This window comes from Halichoeres trimaculatus, unplaced genomic scaffold (assembly GCF_033239565.1).
Source record: "Halichoeres trimaculatus isolate MK-OKI-2021-1 unplaced genomic scaffold, fHalTri1.1 fHalTri1_scaffold_11, whole genome shotgun sequence".
Classification (NCBI taxonomy): Eukaryota; Metazoa; Chordata; class Actinopteri; order Labriformes; family Labridae; genus Halichoeres; species Halichoeres trimaculatus.
In genome coordinates this window covers 35467976-35487063 of record NW_027437189.1, presented here as the reverse complement: position 1 = coordinate 35487063, position 19088 = coordinate 35467976, and the positions used below count along the sequence as shown (strand labels likewise).

Sequence of the window (19088 nt, the reverse complement as noted above, 5' to 3'; positions counted from 1 at the left end):
GCTCATTCTGAAGTTCAGTCCTGCATCTACAGGATTTCCATCCCATGTTGAATCTGTTCAGAGAGTGTAACCAGGGTGACTCTTGGAGCTTGATGATGAGGAAGAAATGCAATGGAAGAAGATCAAAATGTGGAAGGGCCTGGGCTTATGGGACCAGGTACCCTGTGTTTCCAAATCAGTCGGTTGTCTTTCACTGTCCTCTCTAGTGTCTTCCACTCTGTTATCTAAGGCTTTTGAACCATCTGACTGACAGTCTCTGGATGACGGGTTGACTCATTTCAGCTCGTAGATTTTCTTGGATTGACAAGTGAACAAGACTTTCAACAGAATGGCATCACTGCAGCTTAAAACAGCAGTCGGCTGTGATCTTAGAGGGAACTATTTCTGACATTTTACAGTTTATATGGAAGGCTAGAAATATAAGATCCACAATGACTCAGACCATACTGTTTCCTCTCTTCATAGGCACGCAGTTACTCACACAGTCAATATGCTCAGCTGTCATCAGAGCATAATTTTGCAAAAACACCACATGACTCCTCTGCTTGTAAACAGACTGATCCGCTGATCCAGCAACTTAACCACAGACAACAGACAACCACAGACAACCATAGACTATCACAGTAGGGGTGGGCAATATAGCCTCAAAATTGTATCATAATATTTTAAGGAAATTTGCGAAAACGATATTTATGATGATATGGGGAAAAAACTGAACATCTTGTTATTAGTGGTTGCTGCTTCTGAATAACAGCATTTTTATTGCACACAGTATGGAAGTCACTTTCCAAACATTTACTACTACTACACAAGCTTGAAATGTTAACACAGTAAGTAGGTCAGATCTAGAGGAAATCTGATGTTTTGGAGGAGGAGAAGTTAATCTTGGAGGCGAAAACTTCATAATTCTATACGACACAACACACTCTTTCTATAAGGACGCCAACAGAAATGAGAAGGCATGGACCGAAGGTGCTGAAGTTTTGGGAAGACTAGATGAGCTTACCATACTAATTAATTACCATGAAAGTTTGTTGTCGTAGGTGGGATTCCTGCGGGTATCCAGCTGCTATGGGCGCTGCCCTGCACTGTGCTGTGCTGCGCAGCGCGGCGCTCCAGAGACGCATCCAGTATAAATTGGCACGCAGCCAAAATCCGCAGAACGGTGCTGCGCTGCTCACGCTTTATATGTGAATCAGGGTAATGCTGAGATAGGGTTTGGATGTTGGGCTCGACCACTCATCCGTTGCAGAAGCAAAAAAATCCCTTGATAACAACGTAGCTTTTGCGTCCTCCTCACGTGTCTTCATAGCCTGGTTGTATTCGGCTGTGTGTTTCAGCTTTAGGTGGTGGAACATGTTTGTGGTGTTGCCACTCTTTGGGGTAATAGTTCTCCTGCACATTTTTCATTTAATGTGTTTTGCTGCTTGTCTGATCTTTGGTCAGTTAAACTACCTCCACATCACTGAGGTAGCTCCTCTTTGAGGCATTAAATCCTCATGTGAGGACGAAGTTGATGCTGCCTTGTTACTTTCATTCTCAACCATTATTGTACACAGCAGGGATTGCCATTGCACTGTAGAAATCGCAAAATGACAAATTTATATTGTCAAAAAAAGTTATACCAGTATTATCATTGATGACATGATATTGCACACCCCTATACCACAAACAACCACAGAGAACTTCAGAGAACCACAGACAACCATTAACTACCACTGACAACCACAAACAACCACGGACAACTACAAACTACCAGGGGACTCACAGGCAGCCACAAACTACCACAAACACCCACATATAGCCAAAAACTACAACGGCCAAGCACAAACTACCACCATCTATCACTATCAGCCATGCTCCTCCTGTCATTAGCACTGCAGTGCAGCCTGTGTTAAATGTGCTCAAGGTCCCAAAGAATGTTTTTTTGTTTTTTGTTTTCAGTTGTTAGCAACATCTCATTGTTTTCTCTAAATGGAACTGTGAGGAGGTTCTGGAAAAGCTAGTGTTTTTCTGGGATAAAGTCTCTGTTTCCCATGAGCATTTGCACCTACTATCATGACTTTTTTTTTGTTCTTTTGGTTAATAGAAATAGAAAATACTTTATTTATTCCCGAGGGGAAATTCAGGAGTCACAGCAGCATTTAAGAAAACAAAAGTAAGAAAGTGTATAGAAAGTGCAAAAAGGTCCACAAGAAAATAGATGATGGCATCCTGTCCACCACTCTCCAGCCCAGCCAGTCTCCACCTCCACAGGGTCCAGGACTGAGCCTCCCCAGCAGTCTGTTCAGTCTCTGTGTCCTGGATCCTGTCTGCTCACAGCAGGTGAAGCTCCACCAATGTGGCTCCGGCGTCCAATGTCAGCTCCGTCAGCCACGTCCGTGAACAGCACAACGCCCCTCTGCCCTCCAGCAGCCCCTCTGCCGCTGGGCTAGCACGGCTAGCTCATCCATCCCACCGGAGATAGATCCCACGTTCCCAACAACGATGGATGGAAGGCAGTAATGTGCTGTGAGGTCCATGACGAGGGAGGCAGGCGGCCAGCTAAAGTTGAAACTTCTATATGTGTGTGTTAAATATACAGCGCACTGCTCACATTTGCTAAAACAAACTGTTACTGGCTAGCCCTGCCCCTTTAACGCGGTGACAGTCTGTGCTGTGTGTGTGTGTGTGTGCGTGTGCGCGCGTGTGACATAGCAGAAGGAGAGACAGTCTGAGTGCATGCATGGTGTGTGTGGGGTGGGAGTACATTATTTTGGTCTTTGTTTCCTCAATAAATGTGTGGTTGTGCACAAAGTGCACCTTTTTTTCCTCCTCTTTAGTCTTTTCCCTCACTTTGGCCCGGACTCCCACACACCGGTTACCAGCAACGAGCCAAGTAAATAAATGTTAATCAGCTTTCTCATCTACGGTTCGGAGACAGACTGAAGTCCCGGAGTTAACAAGACAAAATGCCAATTAGAACCCGAAACATACGTTCACCTGCATTTCTACAGGATTTACATCAAAGGAGAAAGAGCAAAATACAAACAAAAATAACCGTATCTCAACAACACAAGAACACAGGCCAGACACCTCCGGTGTAGTCTATCAAACGTCTGCACTGACAAACTATCGAGAGACCTCAAAGAGGGAGCGGTATTGCAACCTGCGGAGGCAGAGAAGCGCAGTGCCTCATCGATGCCCAATCAGCGTGAGACCTTAGTACGCATGCGCCAACCTGCAAAACGTTGTGATTTCAAGTAAACAGTCTCTGCCTCTCTGTGTCTCTGCCTCCGACGCACATTACAAGCATGAAGCCAGCGCGAAACACTGTCCGTCCCCTCTGTTAGCCTCCCTCTTACTGACAAATCAGCAATTTCCTTTTTTATTTTTTAATTATGACAAATTGTATACGAACAACTGAAAAAAATATATATATAAAATATATATATATATATATATATATATATATATATATATATTTTTCTTGTTGGCCTAGGGGAGGCAGGGGAGGCACTGCCTCCCTTGCCTCCCCTGACCGCACACCACTGATGGAAGGGCAGGTCCACGTTGTCACCTCCCAGCTCACACCCATCACATAAGTAATAATCAATACTGATACCAGCATTGATATGAATATAGTGATATTTTATATCAATCCCACCACTAGCTCACCTTCTAGATGTTAGATGATAAAAATACACATGGCTCCTAAAATAAGGCAAGAGGTTTTGTAAACATCACGCACTTTATTTTTAGTGTCGTTATGAATTTTAAAACGATGAGAAAATATTACAAAACATCCCCCACTGGAATGAACTGGAGCAAATAATGTGGCTTAATGTGGATTAATCAGTTAAAACTCAGTGAGATTAAATGAAGAACATGCACCTTCTGAGGCCGCCGGGATGGAGAGTCAGTGTTGACCAACGAGTTTATTCACATCAGCTTTTCACTCATTAAGCAGTGAGTCTGACTTTTTATTCCATTAATGTGTGTGTTTGTGTGTGTGTTTGTGTGTGTGAGAGAGAGAGAGAGAGATCAAGTCTAGACAAGCTAAATCCTGAGGACATCCCTGTGTTCTCTGGCACCGCTGACTGTGTCAGTGTTCCACATACTATCAGTGGAAAGGCTCCAGGCGGCCTGAGTGCTGCTGCCGTTTCTCTCAGCTGGAAAAGAGATCCATTCATAATCCAAAATCTAGACAGAAGCTCCCAAGATCACAGACAGAAAATCTGAAATTTCTGCTGCAGGATTAAAAGCCATGCACTTCATGCTAGGTAGAGCTACGAGTAACATTTAATCATTTTTAAGCACAGATTACCCTGCAATATGGGTCAGAGTCAGACAAAGGGCTTTTATACTGCAGAGGACAAACCTTCAAACAGCATTAGGTAACTTTCTAAAGATGTGTCCCGCTCTGTAGAGACTGCTGCAGCAGGTGGAACAGACACCTGTGCTCTCTCTGAAGCAGCACGTGTTTCTGATTTGTCAGTGGTAGAAGAGGTACCAGTAGCCTCCTAATTCACAGGAACACAGTTCTGTTAATATCAGTCTGTCTCTGTCTGTGCATTCTTTATATTCCCACTAACATCAGGAATCCAAAGCAGATCAAATGGTCTCTCAGCCTCAAGGCAGCCGCTGGTTTCCAATCACTCCCTCAGGCAGGATTAACCCTGGTCTTCCCCCACATTATTAGACCATCGATCATAGAGGATCTGTTTCCGGTGCTGCTGGTGGGTGTGTAAGCAGGATTACCACACAACCACTGTCTCCATTTTTCAGAAAAACAGTGGAAGAGTGAAGGACGAGCAGAGGAGGAACACAGCAAATGTCAGATCAGTGCAAATCCAGACCCCAAACAGGCCCATCTCAAGATAAATATGTTAAACAAGAAGCTACGATGTTCCTGTGGATACTGCAGATGTATGAAGTGACGCACGCTGAAGTGTGTTTCCCATTTCACACAGCAAACAGAACAGAATCGCATCATGTGCAGCTGGTTTTGCAGTAAACATGGCAGATTTTTAGCTTTGTTTTTGTTTTTGTTTTTTGTTTTTTTTTGCTTGTTTTACTTTTTTAAGCATGGTCAAATGCACAGATTTGCATGTAACTCCCACTGTTTTGGATGCCAGATAGATACAAAATACCTTCCTATTGCTGCCCATTAGCAGTTGGACCTGCAACCTCCCTAACCATCTTTCATTTCCAGTGATTGGTTTTTGGACTTTTGATTGTGTTTTTGAATGTGCCCCATGCCTGTATTTTCTGCAAATTTCCTCATATTATCTTCAGGTTCCAAGGATCCTTGTCAGCCACCTTGCAGAGTAGTTTCTCTGCAAAGTTGCTTATGGGTGCAGTCTGGACTCTGGGCCAGGGTAAAGGTCTTTAAACTGCAGGGCCTGTATGCATGTCCTGCCATTAGCAATGGAAATGGACCGATTGTACTAATGGTGAATAAAATGGATTAGCAGTAGGTATGAGCCAGGCGAATGCCTTAACAGAGCATTAAACTTAAGGACATAGACCCACAGACATTACCTGCAGGACTGCTGCACCTGTTCAGCTGTTTAAAGGATGTTACAGTACTATGATGTGTAGCCATACAGAAAATTTAGATTTAGGAGATGGGACAGTTTTCAGTCAGCAGATGGGACAATAGAGGCAACCCAAGTCTCTAATCGGCAAAGTTCACTACCATAAGTTTTCTTTGTTTCTCTGCACCTGAGTCCTTCAAGATGTGTGTGATGAAATGTTGGAGTTCATCAAACTGCTGCTTGGAGGGTTCTTCATGGAGTTACTGGGACATTGCTGGGGCTCTTGTTCAAAGCAACTTTCATATTGCTGGCTTTATTTTTGAGCTCTTCTGCAGAGCACTCAGAAATACCATACACATCTACACTGTTCAAGATCTTTATCCAAACTTTCCCTTTCTCTGTTTGTTCTCTGGTTGACTCCCTGAAAACGACTTTCACTTAATTATTGAATCAAATCTTAATTTCTTCAGCTGAAAAAGGCTTTTCTTGACCTCCTCTCTGTCAGTATGTTCACAGGTACTCAGCGGTCTGACCAAGGTCGTAGCTCGATGGTGATCTAGTCCTGTCTGCGTTTACATGCAGAAAAGAAAGTGAGAATGTCTCACTCTTCTTCCATAGGTGGCACGGTGTCCTTTTTGATAAGTGAACCTGCAAACCTATTGCACTAGTTTTGGTTCACCTGAAGAAGAAGACTTGTTTGTGTAAGGACTGAATGTGCAGGTGCTTTCATGAGTAATTAGTTTGGCATTAGAGTTATTCGTTACTGACTTTAGTTCCCAGCTGAGGCCAGCAGCATTTTAACAGTTTATTGTTGCAGTACCTAAGTCTAGGACTGAGGGTGGAAGACTTGGACAGAGACTGGAGTATTGACTGCATTTCTGTTGTTTGGGAAGCTTTCGTTTGATGCTCGAGAAAGGGCCAGAAGCCTGTGTTCACCTTCATGTGTTCACTTTCACATGTTCACGTTCAGACACAGTCTCTGTCTGTGTGTCTAAAGAGAAACCATAAACCCAGTGTTCAACTTTGAAAGATTGAAAAGAAACCACAATGAGAGCAGAACAACATGTTGGATATGTAAATGAACCATGGAGGAGAGGATGGAGACAAACTCAGACTGTGACTGACGTCTGTCGGGATAAACCCAGGATAAGAGATGCTACAGTCACTTATAGCATTGCTGTCATCAAGCTGATAACTCAACTACAGAGTCAACTAGAAAGTTGACTTCTTTAACAATTAGCCAGGGCTACATATTCTCAGTCAAATCCAAAAGGACAAAACTCAATCTATCATGGTGAGTCTAGACGCCGAGAAGGCATTTGACTTGACTAGATGGACAATTTTATTTAGAGTGCTGAAGAAGTTCGGTTTCCATGTCAAATTCATCAAAATAATTCAGGCGCTATATGATAATCCCACAGCCCGTATAAAGATTAATGGTGATCTATCTAAAACCTTCATACTGAAACGTGGGTGTAGGCAAGATTGTGCAATTTTGCCACTTTTGTTTGATTTATTTATAGAGTCATTCCGTCAACACATAAGACAAAATCAAAATATTAAAGGCATTGTGATGTCAGGAATTGAACATAAGGTGGCAATGTTCACAGATGATGTATTGGTGTGTCTGGGGGAGCCCGAGAGATCTTTCACGGAATTAATGTCTATTATATCAGAATTTGGAAAGCTGTCTGGCTGTAAAATTACTATTTCAAAACCCCAGGTAATGACACTTAATTATGTTGTCCCGAAAATATTACGCAAAAGTTTCAAGATTAATTGGGAAAATGATAGAATTTAATATCTAGGTGTATATCTTACTAGAGACCTCTCTGAGCTCTTCAGAGCAAACTATGAGCCGATATCCGCGAGCATAAAAGTGGACTTGCACAGATGGAATCTGGTTCCCTTCCTGAGTCTCAGCTTCTGAGTACGTGCTGTTAAGATGAATGTGCTACCACGTTTACTTTACCTTTTTAGAAACCTGCCAATAGAGATAAGTGACAATCAATTCAGGGAGTGGGACAAATGGATCTCCAGATTTATCTGGCAAGGCCGGAAACCAAGGATTAAATATGCCACACTCCAGCTGACTAAAGAGAGGGGGGGGGGTTGGGGCTTCCATGCCTAAAAACTATTATTACGTTACACAAATTGCCCCCATTTTATTTTGGTGTAATAAAACATATAGTGCCAGATGGAAGGACTTGGAGGTTAATTTATCAAATCAAATCCCCATCCAAGCTATAATTGCAGATAGGGGTTCAGGGGTCATTTTGAACAACTGGGGAATCCCTGGTTGAACCACACACTTCAAATCTGGCAGAAAGTAATAAATGCTTGTAAGATACAAAAAATACTAAGGATTTTTAGATGGTTTGCATATGATTCAAATTTTATCCCTAATAGACGTGACTCTAACTTTAAGACATGGACAAGGCATGGTCTGACAACATTCCTCTCTCTTACTCAACGAAACACTGTGCACAGCTTTGCATCCCTGAGGGACAGATACGGTTCAGCACGAGAGGACTTCCATAGATACCTGCCATTACGATCGTATATTAATCATGAATGTAAATTGACTAACATTTCAACAGTTGAATCAGAATTTTTCGACATCTTGAAAAATGCTCTAACCATGACTCCATCTAAATCTATCTCCAAGTTGTACACAGCCCTTTCTCATGCTGATAGTGACAACACTTTATATGTGAAAGGGAAATGGGAACGAGAGTCAGGGATTGAGATTTCAGAGGAGGCATGGAGTAGTGTCTGGTCCTCCACTGCTGGAAGAATGTTTTTAGGTTTTTCAAGTCACCATATCAAGAACGTTACAAGGATGGACATATGCCCTGCTGGAGACAATGTGGTTCAACTATTGCCAACCATAATCATATATTGTGGGAATGTCTCAAGTTGAACACTTTCTGGAATGGTGTCCAGGTCTCCCTTTGCAAAGTCTTTAACACTCAAGTTCCTCTGTACTTTGATGTTTTGTATTTGGGTCGCATATCCTTTTTGGAACAGAGATGTGAGATTAAGTTAATTCAAATGCTCTTGGCGGCTTGTAAAAAAGCAATTACAAGGAGATGGTTAAGCCCTACTCCACCATCCTTAGATGATTGGATAGGAATAATTCTTGAGATTTTTAGAATTGTAAAATTGACTTACCAACTAAAAATTCAACTTCACAAATTTTACCAGATTTGGAATAAATAGATGTTTATTACCCCTAAAAGAGCAGATTGTATTTAATCTCACTGGTACAATCGTTTGGAAACCTGAAATTTATTACCTTCTGCTTGGTAAATGGCAATATCTCTTTGAAGACAGTGGCAGTCTACCCCACGGGTTCTTTTTTTTTTTTTTTTTTAGATCCTGTTCCTAAAAAAATGGAAGGACTTTGGTTTGTACGTCCACACATGTATATGGATTTGTATTCATTTCTGTCCATTCCAAATAAACACAAAATAATTTTTTAAAAAAACAATTAGCCAGGGCTTTGCAGGGGTTTTTTTTATTATTTATTTCTGCACCTCCAGAGAGGAGGAGCCACCGGTATGTTTATTTCTGCGCGATGCACAGCGCAGTGATGATGCCGTGATGAGATAACTCAGCTCAGACTCTAAGTTTGGAGACTTCAGTTCAACACAGGTCCAATTTTTTAAACCAACAAAGGAAACATGCAGTAGCTTCCTCTCCTACCTCCTTAAGGACAGGTATCACTGTACGGTCTAAAACATTAAAGGAGATGACTCAGAGATGAATCTCTGTACAATCATTGCTTCAACAATTGAGCAATGAAAACTATTGGACTACTAAACTACTAAACTACTTAACTAAATGTTCCCAACCTTAGAGTGAGACTCATTTTAATGACACACTAATAGAAAATTTCTGTTTTACGTCTTGAATTATTATTTCCGCCAGTTTTTGTTTTTACCTGCCTGAAATGAACCAAATGGTCACAGAGCCGCAGAAAGCAGCAGAGAAGCAGCCTCACAGCAGCAGACCAAACATGCACACGTCTGCTGGTGTAAAAACAAGTCTGCAGCACTGTGGTTTTGCCCGAGACCCTGCAACAGTTTGAAACCAGGACCTGTGTTTGGTACAACTTCATGTTCCCGATCCTGAACGCTGGACTTTGCTTTGAGCATGCTCATTTTATTAGCAAACACTAAACAGAGCAGACACAGCCATTAATCAGATGACCAGACTCACTGTCTGACAGTCTGGGGCTGGTCTGACCTCTGGAGAAGGCCCTTCTGACAACCAGAGATGATCTGGTGTTTAATTGGCTCTCTGCTCCTCCATCATCAGTCACAGTGACCGTCACGGCTGCTCTCACCTTGTCCAGGACGCGTTGGATTCAGAGCAGCTCTGAAAAGTGAGCTGTGCTTTGACACGGGATGATGGCCTACTGGAAGTACCTCACAGACCACATTAGTGCAGTTCCTGAAGTGGCCACTAGATGTTAGCCAAGCCAAGTAGAGCTCTGCTATAAAATGTTGAACTTAACAAAGTTAAATGTGTTTGCAGCCATGGGTCATTTCACTATTAATGCCAACAGCTGATCATTACTGACAACTTCTTTAGAGACCGTTAAAGTTTGTTGACCAAGAGTCTTTAAGCATACAACATGTCTTTTTGGCAGAGGTTAAGTTCTGTTCATCCCTGTGCGGCACACATTTTGTGGCGTTTGCTTTGACTCAAACCAGGACAGGTCCCCAAATAAATGACCTCTCCAGTCCCACTTTTTGGTAGCCTTCTGTTGGGGTTCCAGACATACCATCCAGTCCATCAGTTGGTCAAAAGAATAGTCACTTCTCATGTGAGCGGTAATAAAGAACAGCACAAAACCCTGCCATGTTTAAATCTCCAGTGCCATCACATATCTGGCTATCAGCTTATGCGCCACCCACCAAGAAGGGCATGGTTGGCTGTGGAAACTCAAACAGGATCAGGCTTTACTGACTCCTTCACCGATTGTTGTGGAAATCCCTGAAACTGTCTGTGAACCGATAAAAATGCTCTGTTACAAAAAAAAATAAATAAATAAAAAAGCACCAGATCAGAAGTTATTGCTTCTGGATCGCCTGACATGTGGGAAAAGCGGGCCATAGCCCTCCCACAGGCCCCCGGGGGGATGTCCAATCAGAGGGAAGGGGGTTTGTAGAGCAGGGAGTCTTAAAGAGACAGCATCTGAAACAAAGAGTTTCAGACAGAGGCTGAAAGGAGAGTTTATAAAAAAAAAAAAACAGGTCGAGGAAAATAGAGCTTTTACTGAGCTGTAAATCATGTACCAGAGGGGCAGAATAAGGACTACAAGAAAAAAACGATACTGCTTTGAAACTAGGATATTTTTATATGATAAGTGGTTGATGTGCTGCAGATGCTCTCTTTGTCAGGAAGCAGTGAGCTCTTGCTGATCAGTAGTGGGTGGTGATGAAGACAGGCACAAAGCTTGTTTTTCAAAGTATCTCCAAAAGTAGAGCCAGTCCAAAGCATGCGAGCGGAGGATGGTGTGGACAGGGAGGTGATGTAGAGTGTTTCTACAGCCTGAATATCCAGCTGTGTTTATCAGAGAGTGAAAAACAGGCACAGACACGCAGCACAGACACGCAGCACAACACAGCGCAGCTACATGAAGGCACTCCTCAGGGGACTCAACTCATCTGAGAGAGAAATGCAATAAGAAGGAAGAAAAGGTCTAAAAATACACACACACACACACACACACACACACACACACACACACACACACACACACACACACACATCTCTATCATTGGAAAGTGGTGTCAGCAACATGTTGCACTCGGTGAAGTTTGTTATGGGCTGTGAGCACAGAGATGTGGGCTGTAGCTTCTAACAGCAGGATGACATTTAATAAAAGAGCGCTGTATGGATGACATTTAGAATAAATCCATCCTTCTTTTGGAGATGTTTCGGTGAGAAAACTTTTCTCCAGAAAACTAAACACCCGGTTTCACTGCTGAACAAAGTAGGCTCTCTCAGGTTGACACAGTGAAGATCTGCTCTGTCACTTTTTAAATACAGACTGACATGTGCCCATGCTCTTCAGGCTCTTTGAGCAGTTGAAACAAACGGATCAGATACCTCCAGAATAAGCAGATTACCAGCAGGCAGAAGCAAGATTAAAATAAACAGCATCCAAACCCAAGAGAACCCAGTCCAAAACTTTTCCCACAACCCCCGTCTGCCAAACAACCCCCCAGAGCTGCTCCTCTCCCGCCGGTGTGTTTGTGTCCTCTTACCTCGTGTGAGAGTGAGAGAGAGAGCAGAGAGGAGGAGGAGGAGAAGGAGGAGGAGGCAGCAGGGGGAGAGGGGACCGGTCATCCTGCTGGGTGCTGCTGCTCAGACCGAAGGATGCTCCATCTGTCATCAGAGCGGAGGACGACGGAGCCGTGTGATCTCCCATCCTTCACACTGAGGCTGCTGCGCTCTGCTGCGCCGCTTATAGGCTCAGGCTGACAGCAGCTCTCTCTCTCTCTCTCTCTCTCTCTCTCTCTCTCTCTCTCTCTCTCTCTCTCTCTCTCTCTCTCTCTCTCTCTCTCTCTCCAGTACCCTACCTTTATTCAGTTTACTGTGATCATTTATTGATGTGAGTCAAACAGAGACAGTCACCAAATGATACTGAGAGTATCTCTGAAATGAAAGCGTACTACCAGCTTCTTCCTGATTAAAGTGCTTATAAATAAATATGGAGGAGATAACAGCCCAACAGACCGACTCCAGAGGCTACATCTTTGGCACATCTGAATACTGACTGCATCACAGCCAGGCTGTGAAGACTGACACATTTTGAAGGCTTCTTTAAATGTGTCAGACAAAAGCTTCCTACTTTTCTCTGACCACACAAAATACTCTGAGTTCATCCTTTGATGCCGTTACTAACCTGAGATATGGTTAAAAGAAGGTCAGAAACAGACGCCTTCAAACATCATGTCAGCTTTAACTGTTAGAAATGATGCTTGAGAGATATATACACCACTGTTGGTTTAGATTTTCTTTTAGTTTTCATTTATTTTTAGACTGATGTTATTACTTTCATGTTCTTAATATGTGCTTGATTGTTCCTATGTTTTTAATCCTTTTAATCAAACATTGGCTTTGGCAACGTTATTTTTTTTAATGAAATAAAGAAAAGAAAACAGAAAAAATATATCAATAATAAAGCTTATTTTGACTGCAGGCTGTCTTACCACATTTCAGTATTTCCAGTTTTTCTGCAAGTTATATGATTTATTTTATCTATTAATTTTTCTACCCATTTCATGACTGGCACACAACCGATTGGTGCATGTACACAGGCTAGCACCTGTCCACTTTGTCAGCAAGGAGAGCCTTAATGGCAGAGGAAGCTAGGAGACAGCAGCAGGGATTTGTTCAGGATGACTTTGAATGTGACTGTCTCTGATAGGAGCAGGATCATCACAGTGGAAGGGGATAAGAACGATGAACATTTCTCAAGAGAGAGAAAAAAAATCCCATTCATCGCAAAGTCCATCAGAAAAGCTCACACTGAGAGGTTAAACCAGCTCACCTTGTTAAAGTAAGGGAGAGGTTGTTAAAAACCCGAATAAGCTCATTTATTTGGGCTAAAATTATGGCTGACTGGAGAGGTAATAAACCCAGATCTCTTTGGCTTGATAATGGGTGCGTCTCAATGCATTAACTTTGTGCTTCCTCCGTCCTATCTCCTCCACGACACCAGAAGTAGTTTCTCAGCCGCCATTTTGAAGACTGTCCCATAGCGATAATGGATGGAGGAGACTGATCAGAGGAGCTATGATCGAGGAGACACGAGAGCCGGCTTTGCGGAAGTCTTTTCACTGACCGACACGCCCCCATATGGAATATCACTCTCTGATTGGACGCTGCAGCGGCTCAGACTTTACATGAAACTTCACAAAAACACAACAGAGTTTAATGAGAGAAAAGACGAGCTGAGGACAGGCACTGAGGATCGTTCAGACACTGATCATAAATCAGGTAATAAAGTGTTTGCTGTGAGTTTAAAGCACAAAACACTGAACACAACCATCATCAAATCAATATAACAGAGGATTAATACAGAAAACTGACTGATCAATAATATCTTCCTGAGACACAATAAGGTGGGTTATATGAATAAGCTTCAGAGTTCACGATCGGATTGGCTGTAGATAACGGCTAAATAGTTCATTAATAATTTAACAATTACGCATTTTACCAGAAAAGTGATCCATGAGCTTCTCAACAGCACACAGAATAAACAGAGAGCAGGTTTTCTTCATGGTAACGTGTTTGTTAAACAGGTTAAAGGAACAGACAAAGCTCTGTTACTGTTTCTGTTTGATCAGAGTTATTACAGCGCACATGTGCAGACACACAAACAGCTGTTAGAGCTGACTGACAGATGATCCAGAGGTGATCAGCTGATGCTGTCATCAATGAAACACGTCACTTCATGTGACGCTCCGGAGGAAAGGATGTCCCATTGCTCAAAAAACCAATCTCCTCCATCCTCTCTCCTCTCTACATTTCCTCGCGTCTCTCCATCATCTCTGGTGGGAGGAACTAAGGCGCAAGTGCACGACACAAGTGGAGGAAGGAAGGATAGAACTTTGGAGCTTTGGAGCACCCATGGAATATTCAATGTTCAAATCCCCCCTCCAGAACTTGTTATTCATTAAAAACCTTAAATCTATGAAATCCATTTGTAACAACCCAATTACACTTTCTACTGTTATGGCATGGAAGTTAGAGGGTAGATCACAACTCACCTCTATCTTCACTCCTATATGCAATAACCCTGATTTTCTGCCCAGGATAACAGACAATGGTTTACGGATATGGGCAGCTAAAGGGATTTCTGACTTCATAGATTTGCTGGAGGGATCCACTCTGATGTCTTTTAGTCAATTTAACCAAAAATATAATATTTTAAAACAGGACTTCTTTAGCTACAAGTGAGAGATTATATTAAAAAGGACACCACAGTTCTTACCGATCAAAACACCTCTAAGTCTAAAAGGCAGCTTTTTAGGCCACAGCGGGGCAGTTCTATAATGACCTTTTATTGTATCCTAAAAGCATTTGATACTACAAATACAAACCGTCCTAAAGAAACATGGGAACAAGAAATTAATGTAATGAGTGTGAGTTCAGCTTATGGAAAATGGGAGCAGAAAAAAAGTGCTGTGTTTATGTTTTTGTTCAGTGTATGATGTGAAGAACAGACAGTGGACAGTGGTTTCCATGTTCTGTTCTCTGTTCTATCTTTTCAAAGGTGTTCTGTTCATGTGTGTATCTGTGTGTGTTTCTTCTGTTGTTGGGCTGATGGCGAGGAGTGTTTCTATAGTGTTGTGTGAGTGTGTGTTTGAGAAGTGATGGTGATGAAGTAAGATTTAATCAGTGCTTTGTTTGGATGCGTCCTCTCTGCCTCTGTTCCCGTGTTTCTGCTTCTCAGCCTCTCGCTGATTTTCTTCCACCTTTTCTCTTTTAACTTGTTTATCTTTGATTACTGAGACTAAAAAGAGAGGTGTGTGTGTGTGTGTGTGTGTGTGTGTGTGTGTGTGTGTGTGTGTGTGTGTGTGTGTGTGTGTGTGTGTGTGTCCGTCCAGCTCATCAGATGTAAACCAACCATCATGAAAGTGTTGTAGCTCCACTGACATGATGTAATTGACTGAGAATCAATAGGTCTGTTCGGTATTCATGTCTGCACACATGGACTGGACGGAGCTGTTACGACCCAAAGACCATCATTTATGAACGTGTGATTCTGATTACTGATGATATCTCTACTTTCAGCCCTGTTTAAAAGATGCTCTTTCCAAGGGACTGTCACAGAAGCAGCAGTCACCTTATCAGCGCTAACAATCCTCACAGGAGGAGGGTCACTTCATGTGGGGTTTCTACAATGAGTCCACATGTTTCTATTGATTATAATAAAGGTGTGTTCCTGTAAAATTGATCCAACTTTGTGGACAGTTATTTATTTTGATATTTCTGATGCTACTGAACAGAGAACAGAAACAGAGCTATTATTTCTGTCTCAGCCAACAGAAGTTGTAGATCTTTATTTCTTTCCAGTTCCTGTCCAAACAAAGTGAAGAGTGGAAAAGAAGTCAAACTGTGTGCAGACAGACGAATGATGGATCCTCTCCTCCTGCTCTTTACCATCACAGCAGCAGAGTGTGAGCGAGGCTGCCACGGCAGGTGTTGAAATAATTACTGTCTGTCTCAAACCAGGGGATGAGCTCCATTTCAAACAAAGAGCTGTCTCATATCTGTCATGTTAGAGATGTGAGGACAGACACAGACGTTTAAACTAAAACAAGCTGGGCAGTATCCACCGTCACATCTCTGAAAGCCTGTTTTTAAGGCACAGGTTGTTTGGTGACAGCTGCAGTTCTAGTTTATGGCCAATCCCAGTCTTCACCCCTCTCTCTCCCCCTTCATCTTACCCCTTCGTCTATCCCTTCCCCTTGGCCCTCTGTTTTGAAGGCGATTGTCTCTACATTATAACCCCAAGTCTCTTTCTGGCTGTCTTAGGCAGACCGACTGTTTCTTCTCTTCAACAGCAAACACAGTTTTCCCAAATGATAATAACTACTGTTAGATTAGGGCTACAAATTCATAGCAAACAGAATTCACTACCATCTACTGCATTACATGAAAGCTAAGCTATGAAAAGCTAATGTCACTGAGTGAACTATGGTCCCAGTCAGAGTCAGAGTACAGAGGCTTCTGTATCAAATGAGACAACAACAGCCAGAGAGCCAAACATCAGCCAAGAACTGGACAACTCAGAAAAACAAGAAGATCACATTGTTGTGTTAGGAGATCTTAAGTTTGTCCCTCCTGGGTTACAGTCACGCCCTGCCATATGTTTATCTTGTGCATCACACTATGCAGTGTCCTGATAGCACCAAACAGACAATACATGTTACTGTATGACTCTCTCTGGCCTCCTGTGTCCTTCTTCTTGATACTCTGAGTTCAATAAGTACACAACAAACTGGCGACAAGGTGAAGCATTCCCACGCTGCGTTTTCAGAAGTAAAGGAAAGAAAAGCACCATGATTTGGAGTTTGGCTCCAGGTTCCGGTTCACAGCACCCGGCTCAAACTTGCTTCCTAGTTCCTGCTTTTATCCAGTTTTTAACAGGTTTTGTACTTCACTTACATCACTTTTAACTTTTACTTTTACTGGGTATGAGGTTTTAGTCATTGGACTTTTGGATTTTACGTTTTTAAGCCACGGAGCTACATGACAACCATTGGGCCCCATCACTATGGACACTTCCTTACCTGCAGAGGTAGGAAAGCAGCTCACTAAAGCTCAGAAAGATATTGCCAATCCTCTGGATGATATCGGACGGCTGAGCTGCGGGGGAAGGACTTACTGCTTGCCCCCTCAAAGCTGTTCCTGATATTCTGGCTGGAGACCTCACAGACCAGTCAGCTACAACAACATGGCGCTGCTGCTTCATTGACAGACACTCCTCTGGGAGCCTTCCTCCTCCACCTGTCAGAGGCCCTCCTGCTCTACTCTGAGCAACAGGACTCCTTGGACCCAAGTTGTTGTCCGCAGGCTCCTGGCGATGCTTTGAGCGGAGCACCGTCCTCTTTCAGCATACCCCTTACCAACAATTACTCTGCACCACCCTTGGCTGTGGAGCCAGTCAGGGTGCCAGAACACGGAACTGCCCACGCCGATCCCGATGCCTCCCCTCTGACGGGTGTTATGCCCCCGCTGACCGACACCACAGCCTTCCCTCCACTCACAGCTGCGCCCCAACTGATGGACGTCAAGCATCGGGCCGCTTGCCTTCATCCCTCCACTCCTCAGCCCAGTGAAGGTGGCTCCTCAGGAATGCTGTGTGGTGGAACTCCCATCAACACCGGGCCACCAACAGGGACAATGGGGTCCCTGAGCCGGCCAATCCCCTGGACAATGGGCTACAATTCTCATCATCAGGGACTCAATCCTCTGGATTGTCGGTCTGAGGGGGGTGCTCACCCTGTCCTTTCTCGGCGCCACCTTCACAGATACAACGGAGAACATCCCAATCATTCTGGATTCTCACCCCCAGGTTCACCGGGTCACCAGTCACGTGGGCACCAACAACACCTCCAGACAACAGTCAGAGATTTCAAAGCAGGATTTTAGGCAGCTTTTTAACAGACTTTTGCAGTCCCAGCTGTGTGTTTTTATCTCTAGCCCCACCCCCACCTGTGGCAGGAGCATTGGGCGCTTCAGCGGGCCGCTCAGCCTGAACACCTGGCTCTTCTCTGCCTGCAGCACCCACAATCTCAGTCCTACTGGCAATTGTGATGCCTTTGGGAGAGGAGACACCTTTTAAGAAATGATGGCCTTTACATGAACAGGGCCAGCACCCGCGTGTCGTCCGCCAACCTTGTGTACGGTATTCAACACATGCATATCACCATACTCTACTCACACCAACCCAAATCTACACAGACTGACCCGTCCGCTACTGATTGTTGTCCTCCTGGTTCGTGTTCCTATGTTTTCGGTTCCTCCTCTGATCATAACTCACACAATGCTGGACTTGGACTTTCTGTTTTCACTAATTACTCACCAATTCCTGTCGTCATCACGCAGCGAAAGAAGATTTCACATCTTTGTCTGACCACTATTGTGTCAGACATCACCAGTTTTACTAATCAGGAGGCCCTGGTGAGAACAGTAAAGAAACACTTCCTTACTTTTAAAGCGGTTGCAAATTTTAGTGAGATTTTACAGAGCACTCCTGCTGAAATTTTACCTGCACCTTGTGATTTGATTGTCAACAATTTTAACAGTAAATTGAAATCAACATTGGATTCTGTGGCTCCACTTTTAACTGAAACCATAAAAAGTCAACCTAAACCCCCGTGGAGAAGCGATAAAATCAAAAAATCAAAAGGAAAATCCAGGAGTGCAGAGAGAAGGTGGAATAAAAGTAAACTTACAGTTCATTATGAAATACTACATACAGGAGTTCAGCATGTGCCAAATGTACTATCTCTCCCTGTTTCAGTGTCTGGCAGCATCTGTGGACAACATGGAGGATTTTTTAAATATCACTGATCAGAGCAGACAAGTAGAGGAAAAAGACAGTGAGAGGGAAGAACCTGAAACTATGAAGGGGTGCAGAGACAGCTGTGTAAAGACCATCTTTAGTTCCTGGATTCAACTCAGAAACAAGCAGCAGGCGTTAACAATGGTCGAGCATCATAAAGCCCTTCACACTGAGCAGAAACCACACCCAATTAATACTAGAAATTAATCTGCTCTCCTCCGTGGCTCTTAATCAAACTTATAGATGAAGAATGGAACTAAATGATCTGGGATGAATGAAACGCAGCAAACAGGAGACAACAGAACAGTTCATCATCACCATATGGAAGAGTGAGAGCGATTAAACTATATCGTCCCCGAGGGGGACTTTGTCTCAGACACAGTCAACGCTTTGATGCTTCCCAACACGAGAAACATCATGAAGAAGACAAACAGAAAAGATCAAACCAACAACTGAAGGAAACAGCTGCA

At 43.2% G+C, this 19088-nt stretch overlaps 1 protein-coding gene across 1 annotated transcript in view; it reads right to left on the bottom strand.

The window, feature by feature from the left end:
* The window catches only part of LOC141799547 (immunoglobulin superfamily member 21-like), a 47728-nt gene extending 35770 nt beyond the window's left edge, over window positions 1–11958 (bottom strand). Inside the window, exon 1 of the mRNA XM_074681810.1 lies at window positions 11801–11958. Within this exon, the coding sequence (XP_074537911.1) occupies window positions 11801–11882 (82 nt within the window). The 5' untranslated portion in view covers window positions 11883–11958. The remainder of the gene's footprint in view (window positions 1–11800) is intronic.
* Window positions 11959–19088: the final 7130 nt, after the last annotated feature.